Below are 27,703 nucleotides of genomic sequence, written 5' to 3' on the forward strand. Positions count from 1 at the left end.
CCCCACAACCGGGCCTGGCCGGGCTGGGCCCCACCACCCCGCCGCCGTCCCCGGCTGAGGCCGGCGGTGCCCGGGAGCGGCCGCAGGGGGCGGGCAGCAGCGACGGGGTGGCGCCGCCTCCCCGCCCGCTCGGCGCTGCGGGGCCGAGGCTGAGGAGCCGGAGCGGCGGCGCTGCCTCTGCGGGCGAGCGGGCGGGAGAAGGTGAGCGGGGCTGGAGGGGAGCTCCCGGCGGGGCTGCGGCCCCCTTGGGCCGCCCGTGAGCGGCGTTTCCCCGCGGGGGCTCCCCGCTCGCCCCCGGCCGGGCTGCGGCGGGCCTGGCGGTGGCGCGGAGCCGGGCCCGGCCGCTCTGCCCCGGGGCTGCCGTGCGGCGGAGGGGGCCGGGGCGGGCATTTTGTGGCTGGAGGGGCTGGGGGGAGAGGTCGGGGCGGCCGTTCCCCTCACGGGCAACGTTGTCGTTATGTCGTTACAGCCGCAGACGGGCGTCCCGCGCTGCTATGAGCTCGTCCCAGGTAGGTACCCGCCGCCGCGGCTCCGGCAGTCCATCGGTGTCCTCCACCACCGCCACCACCAGCAGCAGCCGCCGCTCCGGAGTTCCCACACCGTAAGTTGTCGCCGGAGCGGGGCCCCGCGGGCAGCACCGAGCCCATTCCTCACGCCAGCACCTCACTGAGCCACGGCCAGGCTTTGCCTGCTTGCTTTTCTCCTCCAGGGATTGTTCTGCCCGGAGCAGTTTCTCACAGCCGGGTCTCCGTCTGGCTGATGTAGCTCTGCTGTGTTTTCCTAGGCTTATCTAAGGACAGTTGTCAAATTTATATCATTCCTGTTGTCAAATTTATATCGTCCCTCTTATTTTTTGTATCTGCAAAGCCAGTTATTTTGTAAAAGGTGTTTTTTTTTTTTTCTTGCAGTGTGCTCCTGAACACCCCATGTTAGCTACTTATCAGCTTTCCATCTGACTGTTTACAAGTTGATTGCTCAAAAACTTGTAGTAAAATCTTTCCAAAGACTCAAGTTAGGCTAACAAGTCTTTACCTCCCTCGGTCCTCCTCCTCCCCTGTCTTGGAGCTGTGTGCTAGTCTCCGTCTCGTGTCCTCTCTGACTTCTAAAAGCATTGCTTGGGTCAACTCTTCAAGCATCAAGGGAGGATTTCATAAGTGTCCGCTGACTTGAAAATCTTTATCTTATCTTGGTCTTTTAACCTACCTCCTTCCACTTTGACCTCACCTTCTGTCTCCCTGCAAGATTAATTTCATTAAACATTTAGTCACAATTAACCTTTCTGCTGGGGTCTGCCATAAGACATTTCACACTTTCATCCTGTTTTGCATCACCTATGATTTGTTTGTTTTGCTCCTTTGCAAGTAATGAACCTTGACTTCTTTCTTTTTCTTTTATTGTCTTCAAAGAACCTTTGCTTGCTACTCTTTATGTGCCTTACTAGTAGTAACTCATTTCTGTACCATGGCTGTTCTCATTTTATTGCTACATGGTAGCACTGGCTCTTAATAATGATCCTTAGCCATGTACCCCCACTTTTTTTTTTTTTTTTTTACCTTTTGTGTGATTTTTTTCAAATCATTAAAATACTCCTGATGCAGTTAAGACAGTCTTACACACTTTTGCTTTTGAACTGCTTTTGTGCACTGAGTCCCTTTTGTGCACTGAGTCCCTTTCAGTAACTGCCAGCTGTCTGCTTTCTTCCATTTCTTAGATGATTTGCCCAAGACTCATGCTTGTCTGTTCCCTGAGGTTGTTTTTATGAAGTCTGTTAGTTTTATTCCATTCCTCACATTCTGCTTTCCTTAGAACAGTGAGAATCTGTGGACAGTGGACCGAATTCAGCTCAGAAGAGCAATTTGTCATGTCCTATTCCATGATGTCCCCTCTCAAGGATTCTTTGGACAAAAACTGGAAGTAGGCTGCAGTACGGCTAAACAGTACCAGTAGCCCACTTTCTCTTGGCAGTTCCATGTCTCTTCCTCTAAGTTTTGCAGTACTTTCATATCCCATGGCATGAACTGAAATGGGCTCTCTAATCACATGGTGAATGCATGCATATTCTGTGACGTCTACTTGATGTACATCTCTGTTCTGGTCAGAATACAACTATTCTCATTATGTTCCCGGATGTGAACCTATCGTGGTACAGGAAATGCTGGCGTTTTGGTCATGTGTTAGCTACATTTTGGGTCACATGGCAAGAAAGAAGTCAATGTTTGTTTCAATGCATGCATAAAAATCTGTGTGCTCTACCTCTACCAGAATGCGTCATTGTCGGAATCTTTTATTAGAACACTAATTTTGTGGTCGTTTTCACATACTATTTTCCATCTTTAGAATCTCAGTCCAATTTCAGTGATTTCCTCCCTTTAGTCAAAAACTGACATGTACCCACTGAAGTACATTTTTCTAATAGCTTCCTCCAAGCTTCTGGGGCACAAAGCTACTCTTGATTGTAGGAGCTTGTTCAGCACACGTAGTGTGTCCCCAGCTAATGACTGGGTGAAGTTCCCCACTGGTTACTGTTATATCAGCCCTTAGATGATTGCTCAGAGTTTCATTCTCCTTTCTGTGTGGTTTGTTCTTGATAGCTCCCAAGATAGCGGCAACCTGGTGCTTTCCCTTTACTCCTCCTTAACCTGCCTTTCCTTATTGCTTCATTGATTTTCAGAGCTCATTCCTATTCTACAGTGCGGAACCACCTGTGTCAGAACTGTGGTTTCATGCAAAGGCTTCTTTCCTGGGGATTGTGTTTTTGTTTTTGCTTTTTATGTCTGTCTCTTTGTGTTTGTTACAGCTTTACTGAAGTTCTGTGACCTCTTCTCTCCAAAGCTATAGCAGTATTTCTTTTAATTTTCTGAGAGCCTTAGATTGCTCACGGCCTCCCTTACTGCAATGGTGAATTTGAGTCTTAAAACTCTCTAATCATTTTTTTTTTAGTTCTGTGAAATCTGTCACACAATATCTGTCAATAGGTCAGTACTGTGCTTGATAGTACAAGAAAAACTTTTCCTTGTTCCACATGAAAGTAACTTTTGGATAAGATCCTATGGTTGAACCGGACATGCACAGCATATATTATTCTTATGAGAAGGATATATATGTATTGTCTCCTTAAAACTGTAGCAGCCAGGAATAAAAAGGCTTTGAAAGGTCCCTAGACCTAATTATTGTATTGAATAGGCAGAGGAGAAATGAGCTATGTTTTTGAATAGGAGGGGAATCTTAATGAGAAACATTTTGTTTTCATTGTTATTTCTAAGTTATTGGAGCAATGTCAGAGGAAAGTTAAGGGTGTGTTTTTGTTGTATTCTTTTTTCTTGTGGTCATATAATGCTCAAAACTAAGCAATCAGTCTGTAATGTGACACTGAAATAATAGAGATTGTCTGCTGAATGGTGTTGTGATGTAACTCAGAGACATCCAGTATCGAATCCAGTTGTCTGCCTTGAAAAATGCAACTTTCTACTCCCTGAGAGTTCCATTTTTTAATTCAGACAGAAGTTGAAGGTCATAAATGATATGGTATTATACCTGGACCAGTACTCGTATGCCACAACGCTCCTTATAGTTGGAGTACATCTGCCAAGGTCACTCCATGCTTACCCTGAAATCCACCACGAACGAATGGAGAATGAATATGTAGCTACTTCAGTCTTCAAATATTTTAAATTTAAGTATTAAAACTTGCCTGGATTAAACTCTAGCTTTTAGATTAGTGAGTCTTAATTTCCTTTGTGACAGCATTGACATGCTGTCATACAAAGATCTGTTTAAAATATAAAGAGGAGTTTGTGTGTGCTGACAGAATTATTGTTCTTTCAAGGAGATGCAATTATTTCACCCTTTTGTCTTTCATATAGCCTTTGTTGAATTCCCTGAAAAAAGTTGATACTTTTTTGTGAAAAACATTGTGAGATTCATCATGACAAACTAACAAACATAATCACAGTAATAATACATATTATATGTATGCGGGTTTTATATGCGTAGCTCGTATCACAGTCCTCTTAAAACTGTAAGTGAACATCACCGCCCTATTATTATCCCCTTTCCGAATAGCACTGCACCATGTTCAGAATAGCACTGCGCTCCAAGTAATTGACTTCTGTCAAAACTGATTGTGTTTACTGTAATGCAGGTGATCAGAATACATGGCTCTCATCACAATCCTCTTTTAAAACTGTCAATGAGCTATCTCAGTTTCATAGGCAGGATACCTGAGCAGTATAGCTAAGATCAGGATTTCCACACCTAAGTCCCTCTAAATCAGATAGCTCTCACTGGACAGAATTTGATACCTGCATGTAATGAATGTGTTACTTAGAATTAGTCAAGAGTTACTTACTGATCACACTTTATACTGAAGAAATCTAACTTCTTGCCCTCCTTTTCATCTTTGTTCATTAATCACTGACCTCGCTGCCATCTCCCTACAAACCTTTGCATTCTCTAGACCCTTCTGCATTATGCATTTTTTTTAACCAGGATCAGCAGTCATGCATCTTCATGCCTCATTGATTTGATGATTTTAATTAAAGTGGTTTTAAAAATATACGTACGATCTTTCCTATACTTTATTATTTCCTTTTCAGTTTTTTACTACATACTTATTTACTTCTGTATTATTAAAATACTTGAAATTCTTGTGTTTCTCCTTGTATTTGTGACACATATGGACTAATTAATTTTGTCTTGCTACTTTATGAAGGAGAAAATAGAACATGAAAATTAGAACCACAGAATTTGCATCCAGAGGTGTGCATGGATTTTGATAGCTCATTAAAATGTATGACACTGCTTTTTTTCCTTCTTTTGTTTTCTCTTCTTTTTTTTTTTTTCCAGAAAAAATCATTGTAGGTTTGGTGGCTTGGAAGTATGGAATCAATCTCTATGATGGGAAGTCCTAAAAACCTCAGTGAAACTTTTCTACCAAATGTTGCCAATGGCATCAAGGATGCCAGTAAGATCACAATAGGCATCATTGGAAGTGGAGACTTCGCAAAGTCACTGACAATTAGGCTTATCAGATGTGGGTACCACGTGGTTGTAGGAAGCAGAAACCCTAAACTTGCTGCAGAGTTCTTTCCCCATGTGGTTGATGTCACTCACCATGAAGATGCAGTAGCCAAAGCAAACATCATTTTTGTAGCCATTCACAGAGAACATTACGCCTCTTTGTGGGACCTCAAGCATCTACTCATCGGTAAAATTCTGGTTGATGTCAGCAACAATACAAGAGTAGACCAATATCCAGACTCCAATGCAGAGTATTTGGCATCACTTTTCCCAGATTCCCTGGTTGTCAAAGGATTCAATGTTGTTTCAGCTTGGTCTCTACAGTTAGGACCAAAGGATGCCAGCAGACAGGTAAATTTTGTATCATTTGATTTGTTTGTAAGACGACAAAGACAGGAAAAACTCATGGGATTCACCTTGCCAGACTTAATGTGTCCAAAGTGTTGGGTCTTTAATTTGAGTTGGAGTAGCCGATAAAACTTTTGGAGTCCAGTTTATCCTACGTTCATGTATAGAATAAATGGTCCAAATTGTCTTCAGGGATGCCTGTGTATCTTTAAAGATTGCAGAGGAAATATAGGTACTAGCTTAGACTGAACAGCTGACCTTTAGATGACTACAGTAAGCAGAAAAGAATAGGGTTCTAATGTCTTCTGGAGGACATACATTATTTTGTATTCCTATTCTCTATGCAAGGATTGAGGCAGCATTTCCCAATATATTTTAGTTTAAATATTGGTTTGCATGGGGTGAACTGTTGAAAAAGATGCACAGAAATCTGAGGTCCTGATCCCAGTGCTCAGGAGTCAGTTCTTCTAAAATTCTTGCATTCAGTCTAACGGCAAAGTGAATATAGCCCAGTATTGAGCTTTCAGATTATCCCGAGATCATAAATCCAAGGAAACAGAAGGAGGCACATATGTTTCTAAGTGATCATTCGTTTGGTCCAGGACTGCTTGGGAACACCATGTTCAAATTCTTTCCCAGTATATTCCCCAAATCCGTCCTGCATATAGAAAAAGCAGGTTTATGTTTTTCTTGTGTTGCTGAAGCGTTACACAGACGTGCAAGAACCCCGTCCTTCACAGCTTTGTGGGCTCCGAGAGATATACGAAAACTGACTGGTGTAGCATAACTCCTGGAGACTACTGAGTTTTCTGGCACTGCAGGCAGATTTTAATGGAATGCAATCAATACAGAATAAGCATAATTTTAAAAAATAACCTCACTGTACTATTTTTATCCCCTTTTAGAGTAGCACTCCACTGTAAGTAATTGACTTCTGTCAAAACTGATCATGTTTGCCGTAATGCAGATGATCAGAAACCAGTGGTGGGCAAACTACCCCACTGTAGATTTTAAAGGGACATTAAAGTACTTTCTAGCATTTCATAGCATTTCTTTTGCTATGGAGGAAATAAAAATAGTCTTTAGGAGGAGTTATTTGGCTGCCGTGGTTTTTTTTTTCTGTTAAACATTCAGTTTTTGTGGAAATCTGGATCATGAAGTGAAGCTTAAATTATTATATATGGATTAGACTGTTTTCTGCTTTGCATTCTGTTTGTGCTACAGCTGTTTTGGGATCACCATTTAAGACGCCTCTATATTTGAGAGACAAGAATTTCTGAAATTATTTTAATTGTTTCAGGTTCAGTCCAATCCTATAGACATCTCAATATGGGGAATGAGACTTTTCAATGTGTGGATTACCCTGACATCCCACAATCATCTTGTTAGCTTTAAGAAAATGCCAATTTCGTTTTCATTACTTTGTTCCTAAATCAGTGTGCGTGTTTTCATCTTGGCTGGATTTGTGTATGGTTTCATTTTTTATTTCTATTTCTTATCTTGGTGCTATAATCTGGGATAGCAAGGTACAGTTTTAGCAGCAGTGCTGTGGTTTTGTCCTGGAGGCTGTTGGGGAGTTATTTTTTGTTTGTTTGTCTGTTTTGTTTCCGTTGTGTTTGTTTGCTTTTTTTTTAACCTTCAAGTCTTTTTCTGTGACTGCAATCCACCTGACTTTTCCAACAGGTCTATATATGCAGTAACAATGTTCAGGCTCGCCATCAAGTTACTGAGCTTGCCCGTCAGCTCGGTTTTATTCCTATTGATCTGGGGGCATTGTCATCTTCAAGGGAGATTGAAAACTTACCTCTGCGACTGTTCACACTGTGGAAGGGGCCTGTGGTGTTGGCCATTAGCCTGGCAACGTTTTTCTTCATCTATTCCTTCATCAGAGATGTAATCCATCCATACGTCAGAAATCAACAGAGTGACTTTTACAAGATCCCCATTGAGATTGTGAACAAGACTCTGCCAATTGTTGCCATCACTCTGCTCTCCCTAGTGTATTTATCAGGACTTATTGCAGCTGCTTATCAGCTTTACTACGGTACCAAGTATAGGCGATTTCCACCTTGGCTGGACAACTGGCTGCAGTGCCGAAAGCAGCTCGGGCTACTCAGTTTTTTCTTTGCCACAGTGCATGTGGCATACAGCCTGTGCTTACCCATGAGGAGATCAGAGCGATATTTGTTCCTCAATATGGCATATCAACAGGTAAGGCAATGTTTAGCTAAGTAAGCCAAAAATGGTTTGGTTGTACGTGTGACCCATGAACACAAAAATTCATGTTTTCTGAATATGTGCCACTGTTTTCAGTGGAAAATCTTTAGGGTGATCGTAGGCAGAGGTAGTGGTTAGTAAGAAATGAGAGTAAAAGAAATGTCTGTGCATGGTTCTCGTCTCGGTCAGACTGCATTCAAGTTTGTGTAGTAGGTGAAATCAAGGATGTGTTCTGCTTAAATCCCTGGCAGTAACATACACAAGGAGAATGTAGATTAGACAGGGTAAGAGCAACACCACAGGAAACTTCTGAGTTTCTAAGGTAAGTTCCTCTCTGTGTATTAAGATGCGGGGGATGTATGTATATCAGAAGAGCATTTACAAGTGTCAAGAAGTACTAAGGGCAGATGCTGTGATAATATTCACAGATACATTTATGTTCATAAGATGAAAATTCTGTTACTTTGTAACTTTTTGGACCAATGGTACAAATATTTTATTCATTAGAAATTCTGTGAACAGCATCTATTACAAGCAATAGAGATTGACTGAATGTTCCCAGGAGCAATTGGTCTTGCATAATCCTGAAACAATCTCTAACAAATCTATCATCCTTTAGAATCCACAATGTTTTAGTTTGTTACATCATTTAGAAACAGTTGTGGATTCACCTAGTTTATGTTATAGAATATAGGTTTCCAATGTCTGAAGAACGCTTCAGTGTTACTTTTCTACAGTTTAGTAGAATGTACAGACTTATCTCTTTTTATAATTGTTATTAATAGTATATAATGTTATATTTTCTTTTACCAACTCATCTAAATTTTCCTGCTTAACATATTTTTAATCTAACAGAAGCCGATACCAACAGTAAGGAAATAGTTTATTGGGTGGTGTTTTTTTTTGGTGTTTTTTTTTTTTTTTTCCTTCAACACCGGAGGAAACCTCTGAAATATTTGATCCCATTTTATAGAGACTTCTGTCGATACTAATACTGTTCTGGAGAATAAAGTGCTTCCTTTTTACTCCTTCATCAGGTTCATGCAAACGTTGAAAATTCTTGGAATGAGGAAGAAGTGTGGCGAATTGAAATGTATATCTCCTTTGGAATAATGAGTCTCGGATTGCTTTCTTTGCTGGCAGTAACTTCCATCCCTTCAGTAAACAGTGCCTTAAACTGGAGGGAGTTCAGTTTTATTCAGGTGTGTTACTTTTTAAATAAGAGTTTTTTTCTTGTTTGTTGTTGTTACTAACTCCTTTTAATGATTATTATTATTATGAAAAGCACTTTGCAACATGATAGTGTGTTGTTTTTCCTATCTGCTAAGTTAATAAAAAACAATATAAAAGCTGAGTTTAGACTTAGCAAGTTATTAACGTACACAACATAGGCTATTTTCTAGCCTTGTTCCAGTAGAACAAGCTCTTGAGTAGCATTGCCCCTATGTACAGCGATTCAAACAGACCTCTACCACAGTGTTTCTAATACTGTAGAGAATCATCGGTTGTGAATGTTGTTGCCCAGAAATCATGTCTGTCTCTGATATCCCAAATTGTTTTGGAGATGCCTCCATTTTACCTAGCCTGATTTCATAATGCAGGTGGCAGCAGCAAAAATTCCAGCCTGCTTGATCAAGGGAAAAAGACTTCAAGAGGAGAAATAGTGCAGGCTCAGCTCATTTCTTCAGAGTATGAACTTTGAAGAAGTGAGGGATATGAAGGTTGAGCAGTGATGCAAAAGGAAGGAACTGTATCTCCCCTACCAGGACCTAAGAGTCTAGCAGAATACTTGGAGTTGATGCAGTACAGAGCTGACTGCTAGCCAAAACAAATATCTGATTACCTCTTCATGATTCAGAGAGAAAACGCTCATAACATCCAGATGGAAGAGCCACAGAACCAGACAGTGGTAAAGAGTGTGCTCAGTAGGAGATCCTAGGTGACAGAAACTTAGTGTGAAATTTGGCAGGTATCTTAGCATGACCCAGAGTAGGTGCTAACTGAAGAAAGAAGCAGGACGGAAGCTGTGGCTAGTAAACTAATGCATTCGATTTCTTAACTCCTCTTCAGCACTCATCTTTTTCTCCTCTAAATATATTTGGATAATGAACAAAGATAGACGTGGGTAAGAAATGAAAGAGAATTCATATATTATCAGAGCAGACAGAATAGCTTGGCTAAATCAATACACTGCAAACAGAAAGGGACACTTTTTGAAACCAATCCCGAAGTGTTCACATAACATACATGGAAATGGAAAATGTCAGCAAGCAGTACTGCACCTGGTCCTTCAGTCTTCAGGGAGTTTATCAGTTAAATTAGCATTATGTAACGTAGGCATAAATAACTACTGCTTTTGTTTTCCAGTCCAAGAGTTCACACCCAAAGCACACCACTCAAAATGGCAACGGACAGAACAGATTGGCTTTGAAAGCTTACCTTTCTTAGTAAAAATGAGCACAAATCAACCATTTAGGATGGTTGGAAGTAGGAACGTCTTTTTGTAGACGTTCCTTTTATTTGCTAGCACAATTCTAAAGTTTTCTGGGGACATTATTACTAAAACCTTTCTTGCCCAAACACTTCAAGGAAGAGCTGCTCTGCCTTGTTTCTCCCACAAGAACAGAATATTTTTCCCCCAGAATACAGAGGTATGAGGCGTAGGTATTTAGCAAGTTTATGAGTAAGATTCCAGTCAGAATTGCTACAGGCAGTTGATAAGTTCAGCAATATCCTCTTCTTGGGAGAATCTGAGGTATACCTCAAATAAACATAGGCTTTGGAAAATGCCTATTGTATGTATGCATTGTTAGGAGTTACTCAACCATTGTGAAGGTAAAAATCCCTGAAGCAGATTTGTTTCACAGCACATTTCTGTCTCCGTGTATGTACGTCTTCCTGGTAATATTTTACAGATTTTTCTCCTACATCTTTTTTACTCCTTTAGCACTTTGTTTTTTGTGTTGTTTTTTCCCCCCGGTAATGCCAGTTTGTCCAATTTATCAGTAGCCTTGGCTGGGAATCCCGTACATTGGCTAAAAAAATAACTTTGATCAGGAAGGAAAAGAAACAAAATAGAGACGACTGACAGAAAAGACAAAAGAATTGGCAAGTCCATTGGAAACATGCTAATCTATTACTCAGCTTCCAGGAAACACAATTTAGTGGAAGATTAGGAAGTAAAGTAACCAAAGATGTTATTTCCTTCTTCTCAGCAGCCTTTCTAGAGCCTTGCCAGAGGGGTTCTCAGGATTTACAACTACTATTGCTACACACTCACCCACCAATATGAAGTTACCAGTCAAGAAAAAGTATTCCTTCTTGCTGCTTTCAAGCAGTCCTCTGCTCTTATAACGTCAACATGCCGTGCCTCTCCTGGTCTCCCTTTGGTAACATCAGTGTAATTGATCTTTGAGCTCTTGTAGCCATGTTCATCCCTTTCTTTTTATGCCTTAAGAAGTAAGGAAATTCCAGTATGTATATTCCATCTAAGGCACAACTACATTTGAGGAGATCCATTGTCTTTAATCCCTGCATTCCCTCCTCCACGTTGTCCAGTCGTAAAACTCTGCAGAAGAAAGTAACCTTGCACACCTGAGTGACAGCTGCTCTCCCTTTCACCTTCCGAGTATTAAACAGATTGCTGTCTAGCAGTTAACAGCTTCCACAGCGCAGTCATCGTTTATTGCTCAGTTGAAACATCTTTTCTGTTAGCATCTATACGGATGGGCAGCTTTGGCTTTCTGAGGCTACCACTGGTCAATATTTGTACTATGATCCAGTGCTGCCAACCAGTTTTATTTTACTGTTCCGCTGGCCATCAGTGCCTTTTCCTGCACTAGTTGCTGTCTTTTTGTCCAAGCCCGCTTCAATCAGTTCTTCTGAGTTTCCTCATTTCATTACTGCGCATTGCTATAATGCTGCAATTGCAGGCACTGCTGTAGTCTTTGAGCATCTGTAGATATAGGCAAGATCAAGTGCGTAGTCTTTATAACAAACACAAGTGTTGTACTGACACAGCCTCTTGCAGTGAGTTTTTACTTAAGTAGCCAAGGCAGCCAGTCTTGCCTGTTCTTCTGGAAAAGTCATTGTCAGTAACTGCAAGCTGGGAAAAATGACATTTCTTAATGGGAATTTCTAGTGCAGATCCGCCCTAAATAAACAAACAAATGAACAGAAATGCTGCAGAACACTAAGTTGTGTGGAGAACGTCCTCTTTCTAGCTAAGCAGTTTTGTTACAGTCAAAAGTGCAGCAATACAACAAAAATTTGAAATACAACGTTGAAATACAACGACAGAGGCAATTAAGAGCCTAGGGGAAGAAAACACTGTCAGTAGCTGACCAACTCCTCTGGGACTGTCTTTGGAGTCATATTATTACATCCATATTATTACATGAGTCGTTGAAATAGACCAGTACATACTACTAGCAGGTGCCCTGCAAACACTTCAGAGAAGCATACAATAACTTTTCACAGGGTAAAAAAAGAACTGAATAGAGTCCCTATGCATCACATTTCTTTCTCGTCCTTACGCTGTTAGTTCGTAATGTTCATATCAGTACTTGCTAGCTTCCATTTTGACCATTAGATACAAAAACATACATAGATGTGTCAAAACTAGTTTGTGGATGGAGTTTTAAAAAAGTATTAAAATGATTTTGAAAATTCTGGGAAGAGCCTGTACAGCATTTCCCTCCTCATTCTTTTTCAAGAATTGTTACAGTTCTCATCAGAAAACCTGATGAAGAAATGCGGGATATGATTCACTCATGCCTTTTTCCCTGCTGGCAGCGATATAAAAGCAATGACTTCAGGACAGCCACACCAGCAAAAATCTGCAATAACTTATCAGACATCAGGGTTGATAGTATTGTTTACTGTCTGAATTTCTTACCAGAATTTCTGTTCAGATGCTGCATTTGCCATTTTAGTATCCACAAATGATCATCTTGGATTGTTTCATTTCTTGTAGAATCGTTCTTCTTAAAGAAAAGTACATGCTGCAGCATATCTAAAACCTAGGTGGCTGTGATATGTCTCCACATTGGCAAAAATAGTGGATAAATATTGGCAAGTTAAAAAACATGGTAGCAATTAATGAAAGTATTTCTCCTTTTATACCAGTTAATCCTTGCAAATGGTATTAGCTCAGACATTCTCCTGTCCCTAGAAACTGGTTAATCTTGGTGCAGAAAAAATTCTTTTGCTATTGTAGACCCTGGTAGTCCTTTTACCATGGTTTGGAAAAGTCAAACTTAATATATTTAACTCAACTCTGCAGATCAGTGGCATTTAAAAGGGCAGATTCACAGAAACTGTGAATGACTCCCACAGAAGAATGACTTGGGTTAAGTGAGAAGAGGTCTTCTGCAGGGTGCTGTGCGAACCTTCTACTTGCCACTTAACCCAGCACTACCCATTTAAGAACTGCACTGTTGCCTTGTGCCATTCTGCCCAAATCCCGTAGTCCCAATATTCCCAGTAACTAGTGGATGGCAAAAGGTAAGGCATGGTTTATGCGAAGTTCAAACTAGTGCCTATAGGTCATCGTGAGGAAGAAGCAAACGGCACCTCTTGAAGCAGTAAAACTTTGGATCAATAAACCCAGATCTCTTCCAACAGAATTGCAATGTTCCATAATTAGCATGAATCTTGTTGCCATCTAACCTCATAGGTGAGAAACAGGAAAATTAATTGCAAATCCAACTGGTGTTGTTCTGGTAATTTTGCTGAGATTATTCCTTATACGTCTTGTAATTGACTTCCATTACTTACAATTTGGACAAAGATTACTTTCATTTCAGTTTTGACTACAGCCTATAGATTCTAGTGTTTTAAGTCAGTGCTCAATTCAGTTCTTAGTTGGACATGTGAACTTAAAAACACGTATTGATAATTTAAAATAGTGCATAGTGCATTAACACAATGTCTAATAGAAATATTAAATTCATGGGTTAGAAGTGTCTGATGAAGGACCAAGTGCTATTATCTCATCTTTTTTCCCCATTTTCTCTTTTTTTCAAAGTCTACTCTCGGATATGTTGCTCTGATCATAAGTACTTTCCACGTACTGATTTATGGATGGAAGAGAGCTTTTGAAGAAGAGTATTACAGATTTTATACACCACCAAATTTTGTTCTTGCCCTTGTTCTGCCCTCCATTGTAATTCTAGGTAAGATCATTTTACTTTTGCCGTGTGTGAGTAGGAAACTAAGGAGAATTAGAAGAGGATGGGAGAAAAGCCATGTTATAGAAGAAGCAAGTGGGTCTGTTCCACATCTCTCCCCAGAAAGGATAACTGTGATGTGACGGTAGACTATTATTTGTTACTACTGTTGCAGATGTTTGGTTTTTTGTTTGTTGTTCTTTTGTCATAAAATTGTATTTTCAGGAGTTTATGTAATGTCTGAGTAAAGTCACTGTGGACTTGCTTGGCGTACAGTACAAGCTCTCAAAGAAACTATAAGATATTTATAACTAGGAAACTGCTCCTTCAGATAACTACAAATACTTTATTTTGAATTACAGAGGGAAGATAATTATGAAATCAGAAAATTTTAATGCGTCTTTGCACAGTTGTATCATGACAGTATTTCATTATAACCATACTTTTGAGATATTTCTTTGACTCAGAGCGTGTGTCAGAGTGCTGTTTATTAATACCACATTTTTCTGGGCAGTGTATCTTTTATTTAAACCACACTTCTGTGTTAGTGAGTTCAACATATGGGCTAATACAGTTAGTAATTTAGGAAATAATCAGGTTTCGAAGCAACTGAAATTAATTTGTAATGAAGTATTACACATATTTATTTGTGTGTGGTTTTACAACATTCCATGATTTGAATATGCAAAACCAATTTCAATTATGGTTTAATTATACACCTTGTAAGCAAATGGTATTGTACTAACAGGGGCTTTTTTTCAAAGAATCATGTAGAATTTTACACTTTAGCATCTCTTCATGTGTCATACAATGAAAATTCAAAATATTCTTGTGTAAAAAACTTGCAAGTACATGTGCAAAGCAACTAGTTTTTGATTTAAGAATGATTTTGAAATATCATAAATAATACTGAGAGTTCTGCAACAATAAAAGTCTGTTTTCACTTTGAGGCTTCCAATATGTTGCTACAACATGGAAGCATCACATTACTCATGCTCTGTGTTTCTACACTGAAGTTTCAGTAGTTATACATGAATTTCCCAGAATCTGTCTTAAAATCTTACTTTTTGTGCAAATACAATCTTCTATTTTTATAATAAAGTCTTACTTTTACACCAGATGTTTCTGGGATATGCCTCAATTTTTAAGAAACAAAATTATTCTTAGTCCAAAAAATGAAATTTTACCTCTGAAACTTGGCATTTGCATTTCCTGTGAGATTCAAAAGAACATTCAAAATTGTTTATTACCACTGCTTTTCTGGTTTTACTCTTAACAAAATAGCCAACCCAACTCATGTACCTTCAGGCTACTCCTACTTAATTAGGAAAATCTTTATTTTAATGAATGAGAATAGGTCCAAATATTCCTTAGATATATGGAATTATATTTTTCATATCTATTTTTGCACTATTTAGGATCTCTGACTTTCTTAGCTGAAACTTCACTTACTATTTCTTTGCATGAAATTGTCATCAATATATGATGCCTGTCAGAAATACACAGTACTTAAGTTGAATATATAATTAAACATTATTAGTCCTGTAAGTCTGAGTACCTCTGTAATGAAACCAACAGCTCCACAGAACAAACAGAATCTAGAATCAAATTCTGCTCTCAGTTACACCAGCCTAAATCTAAAGAGTTTGTGTTAGTTGTTCATAATTTCAATTCAAACTCAAAAATCGACTACAATTTTATTTTAATTGTAGTATTTGTATTCTCCAAATATGAAGCCCATGTTATATTTTGGGTTTGTTGCAAATCAAAAAACAGCTAGATTTTTTTTTCCAATTTCAAGCACATTCAATTCCAACGTTGAAATGAAATTTTCACACCAAATATAATATTTGCATGCATTTTTTTCCAGAATTAAAGCATATATGTCTGTAAACATCCTTTGTATGTAATATGTTGTCAGTAAATCTTTTTTCTCTTTGAAAATTGAGGATTCTGAAAACGTGTTTTGGAAAAAATAGAATTCAACCATATTTCATAGAATAATAGAATCATAGAATTTTTTCGGTTGGAAGAGACCTTAAAGATCACCCCTTTCCACCCCCACCCTGCTGTGGGCAGGGACACCTCCCACGGACCAGGTTACCCAAAGCCCCATCCAGCCTGGCCTTGAACACTTCCAGGGATGGGGCATCCACAGCTTCTCTGGGCAGCCTGTGCCACTGCCTCACCACCCTCAGAGTAAAGAACTTTCTTCCTAATATCTAATGTAAATCTTCCCTGTTTTAGTTTAAAACCATTACTCCTTGTAATCACTGCTCTCCCTGATAAAGAGTCCATCTCCTGCTTCCTTGTAGGGCCCCTAGTGATTTTCAGGAGCCCTTGTGGGACCCCTAGTGATTGTAGTGATTTTCATGTTTGTCAACAGAAACATGAGAGCTGCAGGGGGTCAGGAATAGAAAGAGAATTTTTTTTTTCACCTAGTTTTGAAAATTAAGCTATTGGTTAGACAAGGGTCCATTGAGACTTTTCTCCAGTAGCAGACTAGTGGCAGATTCTTCCAAAAAGAGCATCTGTCCAGTGATTCATCCTCAGACATAACCCCTCAGCCTCTTGAAAATCGATGATTTAGGACTTCTTTGGGGCAGATACTGCCTCTGGACTATTGTATTGTACTTCCTCCAAAACTTAGAAATTATAAACTTTGAAACTTTCCCAGCATTTTTTTTTCCTGGAAGGAAAAGATGGAAGAGAAAAAGAAATACATAAAAAAGTTTAATAAGACTGTCAAATAAAAGTTTAATAAACCTATCAAATTAATTTAAAAAAATTTTTGAATTCTTTTCTTAAAAAATGATCAGATAATTTCAAAGCAATAACCTTATTTTCCCTTTTCCAATATGCAGCTATTTCAGTGATAAATATGGCGATGCACAAGCCCAACACTATTTTATCAAACAGTCTGGATACTAAGCAAAATATCTGTTATTGTTGCATATAGACAGGAGCCTAAACTAGTAGATGTCCAATAAAATGAAGCACAAGTGACGGTTACAACTGCTAACTTACTTTGCCTGTGCGTAAATACATTCCAATACAGAAAGCTGTCTATTTTCAAAAGGCTTGCAGCAGTACATGTAACTGAATTTCCTAGCTTCTTATTCCATTATTTCTGACAGAAACTACACAAAGCTTGGGCATTTGCGCTCCAATTCTTTAAATAAAATTAATTAAAGAATTAGCATAAATAGTTCAACTGATACAACTATTCTCTTGGTTGTAATAAGTCACGTACGTAGGTGTTTGCAGGAATATTTGCTTGGCAGTTGTCTGGAAAGGATTTAATCTTCACACCCCTGGTATTGTTTGTGCAAAACTATTTCAACTCTTTGATATTAATTTCATGCTAGAGGAAGCAGCGTGTATGAGTAATATTAAAATACACAAAGTCTTGGAGTATTTTAATGAGATAAATTCCATGCTATGTTCTGCCCCAGAATAGTGCCTGTGCATGAAACCTCATTAAAACTACTGGAATTGGACAGTGTAACTGAAAGCAGAATTTCATACCTCTGAACAAACTTAGGGTGGAAACCGTCACTGTTGACAAGCTGATTACATTTCATCATTATGTATGCTGCTATTATTTTTATACCAATTCGACTTATGTAGAGTAATTAACATTCATCTTACCTATAATTATCCGATTCTTGTTTGATGCAATGGCGATAGTGTTGCAGAAGTAAGATGCTGTACTAATTGAGCATTACTGTCTAAGTCCATACATTGTAATGTATCATGCAGCAACTCATGGTGTATACAGAAATGTATTTGCCCTCTTCCTATGCAAAGTTATTTCATCATTAAACTTCTTCAAGAATGTTAAACTGTTAAATTTTGAACTGCCAAAGGTGTCCGGAGGAAATAGTGGTGTGTTGTTTCTTTCTTCAAACTGCGTGTATTGAAAGTCTAAAATGTGGTTTAATTTTATAAGTTACTTGAAAAGTTGAAATACTGAAGTATTGATAAATAGATGATATTTTTAGATCAAATATATGAATACGTTTTGTGAAATATTTGTGCTATTAAATAACGTATGGTTTCCAGTTAGACCGTGTATTTACTTCTAACTGGAATGACAAGATGACTTGTTATTTAATCTCATGTAGTGTTCTTTATTTTAAGGACCAATTCACTCTTACAAGACACTGTAAGTCTGAAAATAAAATAACACTCCTGCATTTATTACACATTCCGTATCATACCATGTATATGTTTAGTCACATAAGGAATCTTCATGTGATCAAACACATTGGTTTCTATAGGAGAACTTGAGTAAGGACTTCTCATTAGAGAGAGACCTGAGGCTAAAAGTTCGGTTTCGATTGCCTAAATATATGAAAATAAATTCATTTAGACTTTTTTAGTTATTTAGGAAAATAAATATGTATTTTGAGGAATAGCTTGCTATGTATATTTTCTTTGGTAAAATGATATAAAGCATTTACTGATTGTAGGGATGTCCTGCCTAATGTGAAAACAACCTTCACTTCCCTCTATTACTGTTAGATAAAAGCAAAATAGTGCTTAATGTATAGTGCAAAAACTTTACACATATTAGAAATCAGAAACCTCTGTGTATTTAGCAACAAGTTATTTGTTTTCTGTGGATGTTAAGGTATTTCTTCTTAACACTGTTTGAAATACAGTTCCATTCCAGATTCCATATTTGTCTTTAATTTTATTTTACAGTTGTATTAATGGTGGCAACTGTGTACAAGTTAATTAGGTCCTCATGTTCTTGAATTATTTAGAGATTAATTATTTTGAAATTCCATTTTGCAAGTTCTTTGCTTATCTAGCTTGCGGTAATGGCTATTGGTGTGAATTGGTGCCACGTAACCTTTTGTTCTAACATTGTGCATAATATGATGTGCCAACATGACAAGGGACATTTGCATTTTTACTTAGCATTAATTGGCTATAAAATATTGTGTGTCTATATATGCAATTAGCTATACATGCTGCCCAACTTGCACTAAGAAAAATTATTATTTAATATAAGGCAATGAGTTCCCAAGTGGATATAAATTTCACAGGTATGACTATAGCTAGGAAACAGCTTTCCTCTGAATGTGATAAAATCAAAGTTACATATAAATGCATAAAGATTAGATAGATTGAGTTTTAAGTATAATATTTTCAATGGTAGCAATATGCAGTGGTAGTAGTTACATATGCATAGTTCCTTTCAGATAGTACATCTCCTAATGCACACGTTTTTGATTTCTCGGACGTTCATCCTGTAGTGTTTTCTATCAATGTAATAAGTAAAGTTGCAGTATTGATACTGTATCATTATATGATACTGCTTGAATTAACTAGATTGCGGTCTTTAAAACAAGTAACACATTGAACTGACTTGAACAACTTGTCCTTGTATATTGTTTTTCATGCCTTGCTGGCAGTGTCTTGCAGTGAACATAGTTTGTCTTCCACATGCAGTCTTTTCCTGGTATTCTCTTTGTAGTCATTTGTCAATTTGTTTGTGCTGTCTCTCTGAACAGGGCTATTATAAATTATTAGTAATGCTTTTACCTATTTTTCCATAGACTCTGTTTTTCACAAAAAATCAATAAAAAGTCAATGTCAGGTATGTGGCTTTTTCTTCTGTGCTTATACATAATAGATTTTACTTTGCCTTTCTTTATAACACATGTACTCTGATTAACATTTTCTCTGAGATGTAGAACTTGAATGCGAGTTCATAAAAAAAATTCTAAAGAGCAGATTCACAGAAATAAACTGGAGAACCGTTTCCCTTGTTTGACTGTAATGTACTCTCCATGTTTTCAGAACACAAAGTAGACACTGCAGTACTACCAGTAAATATTCAATCCACTAGTCATTCAACAAACATCTGTGGCAAAAGTGAGACTGCTGGGCACAAGTAAGGTGGAGACATTCTTCCTGTTTGGTTGTGCCTTACTGTTTGTGAAAGCATTACTGTTAAAATGAGAAAAACGGGTGAACCACTATGCAGTCCTTCACTTTGAAGGACTATGCCTTTTTTTTTTCCAAAGAGGCTTATGCCAACAGAAGAGTAAGGAGGAAAAGGATACATATGAGGTGAAACTCTGCTTAACATAAACAGCAACGTAAACCATTCTGCATTCAGAGAAGTCAAGATGCATGAGTCAGTGAAGCCAGCAGAATTCACATTTCTTTCGTATTAAGTTACATAGCTTCCCCAGATTCCTGGACAAAGACACTCCCTAGGAGCAATGGAATTTAGATATGTTTTAAATTAAATATTTTACATTTGTGCTATGGCTGTCATAAAAATAACTTTTTGGTCCTTGAAATCTGTCTTTTCTTAGATTCGTTAAAACTTTGCCGTGTTTCTGTGCATCATAGTGCTTTTTTTACTGAGTGTTGATACTATACTAGCAGCTGGGAACTCCAGCTTACTTTTGTCCAACTGGTACTGTAGTAAAAATTAAGTTCTGTCTACTGTGACTTACTGTGCTTCCTTTTAACAACAAAAACCAGCATGAAAGTCCCTGTCAAATCCCTAGCACCCAATGACCTAAGCACTGCATTGTCATGTGAAAGTTCTGTTGATTTCACAGGTTTAAGGCTGAGCTCTTTTTCTTTTTTTTTTTTTTTTTTTTTTTTTCCTGTGGTTATCAAACACAGGAGGTCTGGAAGTACAGTACCACACTTTCTTGTCCCTATGTGCCCCCTTCTTTTTCCCCATCCTACTACCAAATGTTGTGGTTTAGCCTGGCTGGCAGCTAAACACCACACAGCCATTCGCTCACCCTCCCCCCTCCCTCTCTGGGATGGGGGAGAGAAACGGGAAAGTGAAGTCTGTGAGTTGAGATAAAGACAGTTTATTAAGACAGGAAAATAATAATAATAATAATAACAGTATTAATAATAATAATGTGTACGAAATAAGTGATGCACAATGCAATTGCTCACCACCCGTTGACCGATGCCCAGCCTATCCCCGAGCAGCCAGCCCCCCACCCCGGCTAGCCACCCCTATATATTGTTCAGCATGACGTCAGATGGTATGGAATACCCCTTTGGCCAGTTTGGGTCAGCTGTCCTGGGTCTGTCCCCTCCCAGCTCCTGCTGCATCCCTAGCCTGCTCGCTAGCAGGACAGAGCGAGAAGCTGAAAAGTCTTTGGCTTGGTGTAAGCACTGCTCTACAACAATTAAAACATCAGCATGTTATCAGCGCTCTTCTCATCCTAATCCAAAACATAGCACCCTGCCAGCTACTAGGAGGAAAATTAACTCTGTCCTACCTGAAACCAGGACACCAAAACAAGAAATAAGAATGAAAAGAAGACAAGGGGTCAGCAGACTGATTCTTAGACTCTGATTTCTGTACTATAAGGAGCTTAGTGTCATACTTGATACACAATATAGATAGCTTTGAAAAAGCCTACACATTCAGTACAGCCAAGCAAAGGCTTGGCTAGCACAGACGACCCACACAGCAGCACAATGAAAGATGTATACTATTCTGATTATAATCCTTCAAAAGCTTACAACCTAATTTGTAAAACAGCAAATGAAGAGTGAGAGAGGAACACTCAGCAAAGTCAGCAGGAGGTTAATGGCAGACCTAGATATGGAACCTTGATCTTCTAATGCACGGCTGTGTCCTACATGTTTGGCTACACAGTCCTGTAGTTGTATATAATTCAACTTTACCTCAAGAATTAAAAATTACTGAAATGTGTCTTCCCAACAAAAGAATCTGTCTTCAGTTAAAACAGAAATCTCTACATCAAGTCAACTTTTAAAATATATTTGTTAGCATTTGTAGGGCTTAGCAGCTAATACTTGTGAATTAATATTCTCAAAGGTAAGGTACTACAGCCTCCATGTCTTAAATATTATTCGTTCCCGGTGGAAGAGGTAGGTGTGATAAGAAACAATATAAACCAGTTGTTTGGGGCAGAAAACTTAAGTAAATATTTTCACAGTTGACTGCAGGTTTTTTAGGATGGATATTTGCCAGTTTGCCAAGGGCAGCAGAATCCCTGTAGTCAAACTTGCACAGTGTAGCTGCCACACAATTTTAAAAAAGCTTCATTTATGAACAAGGTGCACAGTGAGCAAATGGACCTTTGCAGTATGATCTTTGGAACACTCAGGCAATAAATGGGATGTGACCTAAGCTTATAATTTACAGACTATGTTGCCCGATTTAGATGTTCAGATACATTCTCTATACAAGTTTTGAATGACATTTGTCAATCAAAACAAGCAACAGCTTAAAATGACTTGAGCCACAATAATTGTAAATGTTTTGAGCTTAAAATTCATGAGCTTAAAAACTGGTTTAATGTATACAATATCAGTAAGTATCTAGGCATGAAGCAAAAAATATATATAATTCAGTTTGTTCAGCACTAACTGCTTGCAAACCTGTAAGCATTATCATTATGATTATTCTCAGATAATAAACAAACCTCTAGTATAGACTGCATCTGAGAATATACTCAAACAAGTATTTAAAAAGAATATGGAAGGCAGATAGCAAAATGGATAAAGGAATGGAGATATGTGTACGTGGATGAAAAACATCAACCAGTAGCTCTGGGACTGGTTGTCACATTAGGTGAATGCACGATAGTGTCCTACAGGTCCTGCCCTTGTATCACCTGTGTTGCTATGAATGCAACTCAGAAGGTTAAGGATGCCAATGCCAAAGTGGTCAGAGCATTTTTCAAATTCAAGTACCAGAGGATCACCCAGAAGATCACCCAGTTCCAACCCCCTGCCATGGGCAGGGACACCTCCCACCAGACCAGGTTGATCAAAGCCCCATCCAGCCTGGCCTTGAACACCTCTGTGAAGAAGCCTGTGCCAGTGCCTCACCATCCCCTGAGTAAAGAATTTCTTCCTAATATCTAATGTAAATCTAACATCTTCTACCTTAAAGCCATAACCCCTTCTCCTGTCACCACACTCCCTGACAAAGAGTCCCTCCCCAGCTTTCCTGTAGGCCCCCTGTAGGTACTGGCAGGCCGCTGTAAGGTCTCCCCAGAGCCTTCTCTTCTCCAGGCTGAACAACCCCAACTCCCTTAGCCTGTCTTCATAGGAGAGCTGCTCCAGCCCTCTGATCATCTTCATGGCCCTCCTCTGTACTTGCTCAAACAGGTCCACATCCTTCTTAATTAATTAATTAAAATTCATATTAATTAATATGAAATTCTCCAAAGAAATATCCAAATCCTACCAAGAGCAGCTGAACTGGGAATTCAGCAGAGCACCTGTGAGGACACCCGGTACAAGGCTGTTGCCTTTTGCTGTTATCACCTGGGGATACGCAGCTCTCTTCCTCCAGACATGTCAGCCCAGTGTGAAGGACCTGGCCTTCCCAGACAGGTTGGAGTTGTTGGGCTCTGCCACACTCCCATCTGGGAGAGAGCATTTCAGAGCACTAACATGCATCTGTTTCATGGCGTGCGTACACATATCCCATGGAAACTATGAGCAAGTTGAAGATATTGCAATGCCCACTTACGCTTCTGCCCTTCTTTTATTACTTTCCAGGCATTAGTCACCCGCGTTTTGTACTGGTCTGTGCAGAGTCTTTTCCCCCTTCTCCCTACAGCGAGGCTACCCCAAAGCCACAGTTTATCTACAGAGGTGTCTCATCATGAAACGTGTCATGACCAAAAATTGGGGATCTGCCAGCCGCTTCCCTCCAGCTGCCCAGCAAGAGTCTCTGCATTGTGTATGGACGGGGAAATGGTTTTCTCGTTGAAAAAGAGGTCTGTAACAGGCTCTGGAATGGCACTAGCGGTGGGGTAGTAGCACCACTGGTGGTAGCACCGGAGGAGTGGCAGCAGCAGGGCAGGGCGGGTACCGCACAGGGCACTCAGCAGCCCGGCTCCCCGCACCCAAGCCGGGGAGTGGCCGGGCTGTCCCCACAGCGGGTCCCCGCTTCCCGCTGCCGGCTGTCGGAGGCCCGAGGTGCTCCCACCCGCCCCAGCCCGGCGGCGGTCGGACACCGGCCGGACCCACGCGGGCCTGGGCCCGGGCAGGCGGTGCCGCCCCGCTCCCATGGCAACAGCGCCGAGGCCGCGCTGGTGCCGCGGGCGGGCGGGCGGCGGCAGCCGGGCTCCGCGTCCTCCATGTCCTCCCTGGCCGAGCCCCCCGCCTCACGGCCGCTGTCCCGCTCCCCGGCCCGCTCCCCGGCGCTGTCGCCGGCCCTCGGCCCCTCTCGCTGCGGCGGGGAGCGGCGCAAGGGAGCCCCGGACGGCGGAGCCAGCCAGGTGAGCCCCCGGGCACGCTGCCCGCATGGCGGCCCGGGCTGGGAGCGGGGCTGGGGCTGGGCGCCGCAGGCAGACGGGCTTTACCCGGCCCTGTTGCATCAGCGTGCCACTCGCAGATTTTAAGGTTTAAGCTCTTTTTCAGCACAGTCTAACGATGTTAAAAAGTGTGGCTGTTTTCTAGGAGACGCGGTCAGCGGATCTGAATCATGCCATCAGGCTACTCGAAGGTTCGGACTCTGTAAGTCAGACCACGTTATTTCTGTTCCACCAGCTGTAATGGGCTCAAAAAAAATAGTTTATACAATTACAGTCGTATCTATCCTAAATAAAACCAGCTGGCACTGGTGGCTGCGGCTCCGAAGCACAAAGCTGAAGTATTTGAACGCTTTTTAAAAGATGTTCTCTTTAATAGAAAATGACATCTGTGACTTGAGTTTTGTGGGTGTTTTTGTTTGGTTTGTTAAATATCCCCGTATGTCCTCACATGGGCACTTTTCCAAGACAAGACAAAAGTGTATGCATGTAAAAGCTATATGTGCAATCTAGCTCATCTGGGAGTTTTATAGTGCTGAAACCCACAGCTGAAAAACGGAAGTACATACAGACTTATTCAAAGTATGACAGGAATTTATCAAATTGCCCAAGTTAACTGCTAACATTTCTCCAGGGAGGTGATTTTAAAGGAAGGATAACTATACAATGTTCAGTATTCAAGAACAAATATGACTTCCTAGCCACACAGGAGAGCAGTATCTCATGGACTTCCACAGACTGTTGTTTGTTTCCACAAGAAAATTTGGTAGACTAAATTCACTAAGCCATTAGTCACTTTTGATCCAGAAACTTAATAATTTATATTCTTAGGACTTGTTTAAACATACCGCCTTCTAATATTTTGTCCTGCAGAGAAATAGAGAACTAGTTCATGTCTTCATTTTTTTCTTCCTTCTGAATAAGGAACACTCAGAATAAGTTTACAGACTGAAGAAAAATATTCTGCATGATACTGTTTATTGCTCCTCTAGACAGTATAGAATATCTGATGAAATGCCCTCAGGATTCTGGGCTTGTAGATTCCTGAAACAACTTTCTGGCCTGCCTCAATTTGCAGTGCTCTTGCCCAGCGTGGAGGTGCTCAGGAGAGCTGGAATGAACACAGCATACCCTTGGCACACCCTGCCATATCCTTATGTCAGTTGTTTTCAAATTTGAATTTGCAGACTGTTTCCTAGTGGTCGTAGAGCTTCACTCTAAGCACCTCAGATCTACATTCTTACACATTTATGTCATGTGTAACATAGGTTTGATTTTCTTAGTAGGCTGCCACAGAATCCCAAAGAATTTAGTAGAAAGAGCTCACACATTTGAACAAAAGATGCGGTTTTTAAAAGTCTTCTTTAGTTACATTTCTAAGTACTGCACTCTTGTGGCTTGATCAAGGGGCTAATCCTCCTGCAAAGCACTTTCAGAATTTCATTTGGGTCTTGTGACTTTTTAATATGATTTCTACTTTCATTAAAACTTAAAAGGGGACAAATATAATCATTTAATGTTCTAAAGCAAACTGCAATTAAAATCTGCTTTCTGTTCTCGTATTTAAGAGCAATTTGGAAGAAGAACAACTGAAAGTTCTCAAGAAGGTAGTCAAGCGTTTTGAAAATGGGCTTGTATCCTTTTTGACATGGTTGAATTCTAAAGTTGGTGTGTTATTGTTATGAATGATAATATTTTGACTTTTCAGCAAACCACTTTTAGGTCTGCTATGCTTCCACATGGAGAGCAGTGATCGTCCACCTGTTCTCATTATTGACCTTCTTATGCACACATAGCTGAGATTGGTAGGTTAACAAGATTCTTGGACGCCAGATTCATTTGCTACAAAATTAAATAGAGGGATCTCACCTGTACTGTGGTTGAAAGTGTTCAAAATGTAATTAGTGTACTTTCAACTCAGAATAGACATGCATAATAATTTTCATTATTTAAGAAGTAGAAGATAAAATAGCATTGACTTCCAGTGAGTAGACATTCCAAAGAAAAACAAAGGGTATTTTACCTGAAACTTTTTTGTATTTACAGTAAAATTGAAAGAAGTAATGAGAAGTACTGGGGAAAATGTAGGCATGTGGAAAAATGTGATAAATTTCATACATTTAAATTAATTGCCATAGTGATTTAAGCTATCACATTTCTTCACAGCTGAGCTGTGGCTAAGCTCTTACAAACGGTTTCCATGAGTAAGGTACTAACTTCTAAGTCTCAGTGACCAGTTCAGTTTCAATCTTGTGCCTCTAAATTAGATAATATGTGTTCAGATCCAAACTTCCAAACTTTAGTACCCCAATTTAGCCACTTAGGATTTAAATGCCTCAGGACTGTTCCAGATAGAATTTAGAAAGGTAAATCTATCACTGTGATATAAAAGCTTTCCATCCTATATTTTTTGATATTCAGTGCTGAACCACCAGTGATTTCAGCTGATAAGAAAGCTAAATGAGAGTTGCAAGAGTTCTGCTTCCTTAAAAGTAAGGCTGCTTCCGAAGGCCTAAGTATAGATTCATACGCTTCATTTTAGTCATCTGACTTTGACAGCATTGGCCTTGGTTGTATCTTTGGAGAATGATAACTGCAGTTTTCAAGGTTTTCTTCTAATTCATAGCAGTGCAATCTGATTTCCTTAACTTTAAATTAAAAGCCCCTTAAGGATTTAGCGCAAATAATTGACATTCTTAACCTGTGTGCAGAAAAAGTGAATGAACAAGAAGTTTTCATTGAGCCTGTGTGTGAACTTATTAAACTATGTGGGTAAGTATTTAAACCCTTCTTTTAGAGATTTCAAACAATGTTAATTAACGTGTTCGTATATTTTCTGAGGCAACTCGCACACCTGTATGGCACCTGTATAGAAAGCATCTTTATCTGCAAGGCATCAATTGTATCATCCTTCCTTATTATGAACTGTTACCTTGAGTCCAGTTTCTGTTAGCATGAAGGACCCAATTTAGGAATCGAGTATCTGTGCAGCCACGTATTACATCATGCAAAACTGTATTATAGTTGGCTCCAGCGTGCTGGAAGCAAGATTCCCCAGGGTGTCTCATTGCCTAGAGCAACTTGTTCGGGGACTGCTGGCAGCTAAGTCTTGCTGACGCGTGTTTTGCTGTTTCAAACAAGCTCTCTAAGTGAGTTTAAAATATTGACACTTTACCTGAAAGTAAACTGTATGAAATGACAAGCCATATTGCAGAAGAGAAAGAATCACAACAGTCGGAGGATTTGGGATTTATAATTGCTTTACAAATATATTGCATAATTTTTTTTTGCATCTTCATTGACATACTGTACTTTAAATTATTTGTAGAATATAGTTCAGGTGTTACCCATACTTGCTCACGGTTTTCTTCTTCTGAAGAACTTAATAAAGTTACTTATGGGATTTTTGTAACTACAGTTACTTGTGCATTTAATTATAATTGGTGAGAACAAGTAGGGACAAGTAGCACTTGCAATGCTAAAAACATACCACTCATATATAAGTATCTCCTTTTATTTCAAGGTCTAAATTTACAAAGGAGTGAAGTGAGTAACTGAACACCTCAGGGAGCTATAAGCTATTAAACTGAAGCCAGAGGCTTCAATCCTTTTTCCGCAGGAAATTATGCCAGACACTAAATTTTTAAGCTG

At 39.5% G+C, this 27,703-nt stretch overlaps 2 protein-coding genes across 4 annotated transcripts in view; both read left to right on the top strand.

Moving 5' to 3' along the window:
* Nucleotides 1-81: 81 nt before the first annotated feature.
* On the top strand, nt 82-26,739 carry STEAP2 (STEAP2 metalloreductase). Of its 3 annotated transcripts, XM_050709223.1 has the most exons (10): nt 82-201; nt 470-601; nt 4,846-5,370; nt 7,051-7,578; nt 8,622-8,786; nt 13,613-13,760; nt 23,356-23,515; nt 24,201-24,257; nt 25,621-25,686; nt 26,715-26,739. In XM_050709223.1, exons 3-8 carry the CDS (start codon nt 4,879-4,881, stop codon nt 24,220-24,222), a joined length of 1,515 nt encoding a protein of 504 aa, XP_050565180.1. In that variant the 5' UTR covers nt 82-201; nt 470-601; nt 4,846-4,878; the 3' UTR covers nt 24,223-24,257; nt 25,621-25,686; nt 26,715-26,739. The 3 variants fall into 3 exon arrangements, with proteins under 3 accessions (XP_050565180.1, XP_050565181.1, XP_035401376.2); XM_050709224.1 differs by having other exon boundaries at nt 470-5,370; XM_035545483.2 differs by lacking the exons at nt 23,356-23,515; nt 24,201-24,257; nt 25,621-25,686; nt 26,715-26,739 and adding an exon at nt 19,569-20,231.
* Nucleotides 23,792-27,703, top strand: part of CFAP69 (cilia and flagella associated protein 69) — a 28,999-nt gene continuing 25,087 nt past the window's right edge. Inside the window, exons 1-4 of the mRNA XM_035545480.2 lie at nt 23,792-24,019; nt 24,201-24,257; nt 25,621-25,686; nt 26,715-26,824. Of these exons, the coding sequence (XP_035401373.1) occupies nt 23,879-24,019; nt 24,201-24,257; nt 25,621-25,686; nt 26,715-26,824 (374 nt within the window). The 5' untranslated portion in view covers nt 23,792-23,878. The remainder of the gene's footprint in view (nt 24,020-24,200; nt 24,258-25,620; nt 25,687-26,714; nt 26,825-27,703) is intronic.

Source organism: Cygnus atratus, chromosome 2, assembly GCF_013377495.2.
Source record: "Cygnus atratus isolate AKBS03 ecotype Queensland, Australia chromosome 2, CAtr_DNAZoo_HiC_assembly, whole genome shotgun sequence".
NCBI classification, from domain to species: Eukaryota; Metazoa; Chordata; class Aves; order Anseriformes; family Anatidae; genus Cygnus; species Cygnus atratus.